The sequence below is a fragment of the Trypanosoma theileri genome (assembly GCF_002087225.1).
Source record: "Trypanosoma theileri isolate Edinburgh chromosome Unknown TM35_Tth_3_V1, whole genome shotgun sequence".
In the NCBI taxonomy this organism is placed as follows: Eukaryota; Euglenozoa; class Kinetoplastea; order Trypanosomatida; family Trypanosomatidae; genus Trypanosoma; species Trypanosoma theileri.
In genome coordinates this window covers 1,020,418-1,024,426 of record NW_021639845.1, presented here as the reverse complement: position 1 = coordinate 1,024,426, position 4,009 = coordinate 1,020,418, and the positions used below count along the sequence as shown (strand labels likewise).

General features: G+C 37.0%; 2 protein-coding genes across 2 annotated transcripts; both read right to left on the bottom strand.

Moving 5' to 3' along the window:
• Positions 1 to 294: 294 nt before the first annotated feature.
• Positions 295 to 1,356, bottom strand: TM35_000034850 (uncharacterized protein; the record flags this gene model as incomplete). The annotated part of the gene is made up of 1 exon (XM_029022252.1): positions 295 to 1,356. The coding sequence occupies one exon, from the start codon at positions 1,354 to 1,356 to the stop codon at positions 295 to 297; it is 1,062 nt and encodes a 353-aa protein (XP_028886798.1).
• Positions 1,357 to 2,100: 744 nt separating this feature from the next.
• TM35_000034840 (pyruvate dehydrogenase E1 component alpha subunit) lies at positions 2,101 to 3,237 on the bottom strand (the record flags this gene model as incomplete). Its single annotated transcript, XM_029022251.1, has 1 exon — positions 2,101 to 3,237. The coding sequence occupies one exon, from the start codon at positions 3,235 to 3,237 to the stop codon at positions 2,101 to 2,103; it is 1,137 nt and encodes a 378-aa protein (XP_028886797.1).
• Between the last annotated feature and the right edge of the window lie 772 nt (positions 3,238 to 4,009).

The following is a 4,009-nucleotide window of genomic DNA, read 5'->3' as shown; positions in this document are numbered from 1 at the left end:
AGTGTTTCAAGTGGAAACTCGTTATCTTCTCTTAAAGATTCCTTGCCTATGTTTGGCTGCATTCTTTCTTACTTACTCCTTTCCTTCCTTTATGGCGATACAGACTGAGTCCGTCACACAGACACACACAAAAAAAAAAAATAAATAAATAAATAAATAAACAACTACATACATACATAGCAGCTGTCATATCTTTTCCTTTCGTCTCAAACCTTTTTTTTTTTTTTTATCATCATCATTTTACTATGTCTCTTGAAAGGCTTGCACTTACTGACACGTCACAAAATATGTATTTCATCCCCTTTCTTCGCTTTTGTGTGAGGAGGAAAGCATTGGGCCGTGTTCCACGAAACTCTCTTCCATCTCGCGCCGTCTATATTCTCCCTTGACATCCATTAGATTGCCAAAACGGTCTGAGAAAAGTTCTCCACCCCCAGTTAATACAGAGCCAATGTAAATTACTCCCCAATAAAACATGTGAATAAAATCCATTTCATCTAATGGGGAATATGGATACCGTGTACGCGCCTCAAGTTCCCAATCTATCTGATGCCATCCTTTTTCCCTAGCAGCTTCAAGAATTAAATGATACCGCGCCGGTGCCGGTAATGCTTCCAGTGGATCTTCCTTTTGTAAAACATCCATGGCAAGGTGGTAAATCTCGCTATACCTCATACCAGAAACTATATGTTGATAATCACGGCGATCTTCAGGACTCAGCAAAAGTACCGTTTCCATTTCACGGTAGTAAAGCAATAGTGCGATGAATAAACCAAACAACATCAGCACAATGAGGGCAAGGTGAGCAAAGCGACGCCACCACTTAAATTGTCGCTCTGTTATATTTCTAGCAGGATACCACAAAAATCCGTACCAACGAGTTTGTGCATATCGATTAACTATATCGTGTTTTTGTTCTGCTGAAAGTTGTAATGTCATCTTTTGTTCTCGACTTCTTCGCTTGCCATTCAACTGTTGTAACGCAAGTAAAAATCGAGAGGTGCTTCGGTCTTCACTGGGATCACGAATCTCTGGATTTAAAGCTGCAAGAGGATTAAGCGGCATTTTACGCCCAGCACGTGAACCAAAACCAAGAAATCCACGACGACCTTCCTCTACTTCCCCAACGGGCATTCCAGTGGTGTTCACAAATACTTTCCCAGTAGATCCATGCTCTGACGAAGATGAAGAAGAAGTGGAAGAGAGACTAGACTCCTTCCTAGGTAGCCGCACTCGCCCAGAGGGAAGGCGCTCAAATCTACGCGGTATTACCATAGTCACTGGTAATAATAGTAAGGAAGAACGACTACAACAACTTGGTGTTAAAAATAACGCGATAAAATGATGTCGTCTCATTAAAATAAAACTTTTGAAAATTATAAGAACGAAAAGAAAACTAATGTCTATTTTTCTATCTTTCCCTTGTTAATCAAGAAATATGAACCGAGACAAAAAAAAAAAAAAAAAAAGAACTCCTGTAAAGGTAAGAACCAATCAGATAAAATAAAAAATGCAAAAGGGTCTACAAAGAAAAAAAACAAACAAGTAAACCAAATAAAATAAAAAACAAACGAGACAAAACGACAGTACCGCCACATATTTCCCCTGTTTTTCGGTTGCTGTTGTTGTTTTTGTTGTTTTTTTTTTCCGTACCTCTTCCTCTACGATTTCCGCGTGAACAAAACGAAAAAAAAAACTCATTTAATTGGGAGCGGAACTAGTAGTGATAGTAATTAGAGTGGATACAATGTGCATAATAATGAAAATACGAAGCCAAGAAAGAAGAGTAACAATAAATAAATAAAAAAAAGAGTTGATTACAAGGAATACAATCCACGCAAAAATATCAAATAACCATATAAAGGCATCGTTTATCATCTCCCTATTTTATTTTTGTATTCTCTCCTCTTTCACTTCTACCACACGTAACACAAGAAAAAGCTCCTCAATGTTAACATACAAGTAGGAAAATATCGTGCGGAACTCCTAAAAACCCTTTATAAAGATAAATATAAATACATACATATATATTTATATATTTATTTTTTTTTTTCTTTTTAGACCCATTTTACTTAGCAACTAATACCTTTTAGGGAGTTTTCATGGCTTAGCATATACAGTTCCCTGTGTTGTACGATGTTCGTATTGCTCGCCAGTGTAAATATCTTGGAAGAGTTCGCTAAGTGGTGCTGGCTTCTGCTTTTCCGCCATCTGTAGCTGTTTATCCACTTCCTTTTTCACATCCTTTTCAAGTTTTGTCATCTCATCTTCTGTCATAAGTCCCTCCTGAAGCATGAAATCTTTCATTTTGTGAATACAATCACGTGTCTTACGAACTTCTTGAATGTCACTCTTTGTACGATACTGACTATCAGGGTCACTCATGGAGTGACCAACGTAACGGTATGAGTCAAACTCAATTACGATAGGTCCCTTACCAGAGAGACACCATTCCTTTGCCCATCGTGTACCCTCTTGAACTGCAAGAACATCCATACCATCCACACGAATTCCAGGGATGTAATCTCCACGACGGTACATTTCAGGTTGATATGAGGCACGCTCTTTGCTTGTACCCATACCAAATTGGTTGTTTTCACAACAGAAAATCACAGGAATGCGTTGCAATGCTGCAAAGTTCATCGCCTCAAACACTTGTCCCTGGTTTGCAGCACCGTCACCGTAAAATGTAACAGCCACATTAGATGGCTTATCACGGTTTTCCAATGCGTAACGCCAAGCAAGACCAGCACCAAGAGGCACTTGTGCACCAACGATACCATTACCACCGTAGAAGTTATTCTTCACCTTGTACATATGCATACTGCCACCTTTTCCCTTGGAGCATCCACTCTCCCTGCCGAACATCTCTGCGAACACTTCCTGAGGGGTACCACCACGTGCCAAGTACCATGCGTGATCGCGGTAGCCTGTTACAATAGGGTCGTCAAATGTGAGAACATTCTCCATACCAACAGGGATAGCCTCTTGTCCAATGTACAGGTGACAGAAACCGCGAATTTTCTTGAGTTTGTATGACTGATCACTGAGTGATTCCATACGGCGAATACGGAACATCATTTCGAGACCCGCCTTCATTTGCTCTGGGTCGTATGTCGCAGTTGTAGGAACAGGTGGCAAATCATCACGACCAGCAGTATGTAACTTGAAAGGTTTTTGTGGGTTGAGGGGGATAGTCTTGGTGGCTAAGAAAACACGAGTCGCACACTTGAACATGTTCTCTTTCGATTGGCACTTTATTATCCTGATATATCTAAATATATATTTCCTTTTTTCTTTTTCTTTTACGTGAGTTTGTTTTTAAGTAGAGATGTAGCCTATATACTATTATGCACCTCTGATAGTTTTATTTAACTTTTTTTTTTTTTTTTTCAATCCTAATGAGAATCTTATTGATTGAAAGGGTAAAATAAAGATGTAAACACCATCAAAATAGCAATAAATATCAACAATAAACGCATATATATATATATATATATATTATAGTAGAAAAAAAAGTCAAACATCACTGATAAAACCCAAATTTGTTTAAAAATACATATGGACATAGTATATTCCTCTTTATCAGTTAAGGTGCTTATAGTGCACCTTTCTATCTATCAATAATATACGCACGCCAATATATGTACTTGTATACACTAACGAAAAGTGGACATCTATTCCTTGCTATTACCTAGTAGAGAAGAAAAATAAAAGAAGAAAAACATAGAAGAATACCGGTCAATATTGTTATTATCGTCAATATTTGCTTTAAATGTTCATTTTGCAACTTTACTGAAAAGGAAATACGGGAATTGCCAAACTGAATAGAAAAAAAGTATATAAACAAAGAAGATAATATATATATATATATTAACGATCTCTTTTCACCTTGTTTTTTTTTTTTTTTTCCATAGCTCTCATTGAAACATTTCTCCCAATAATAGTTAACGGAAATAAATAATAATAATAATAATAATAATAATAATAATAATAATAATAATAATAA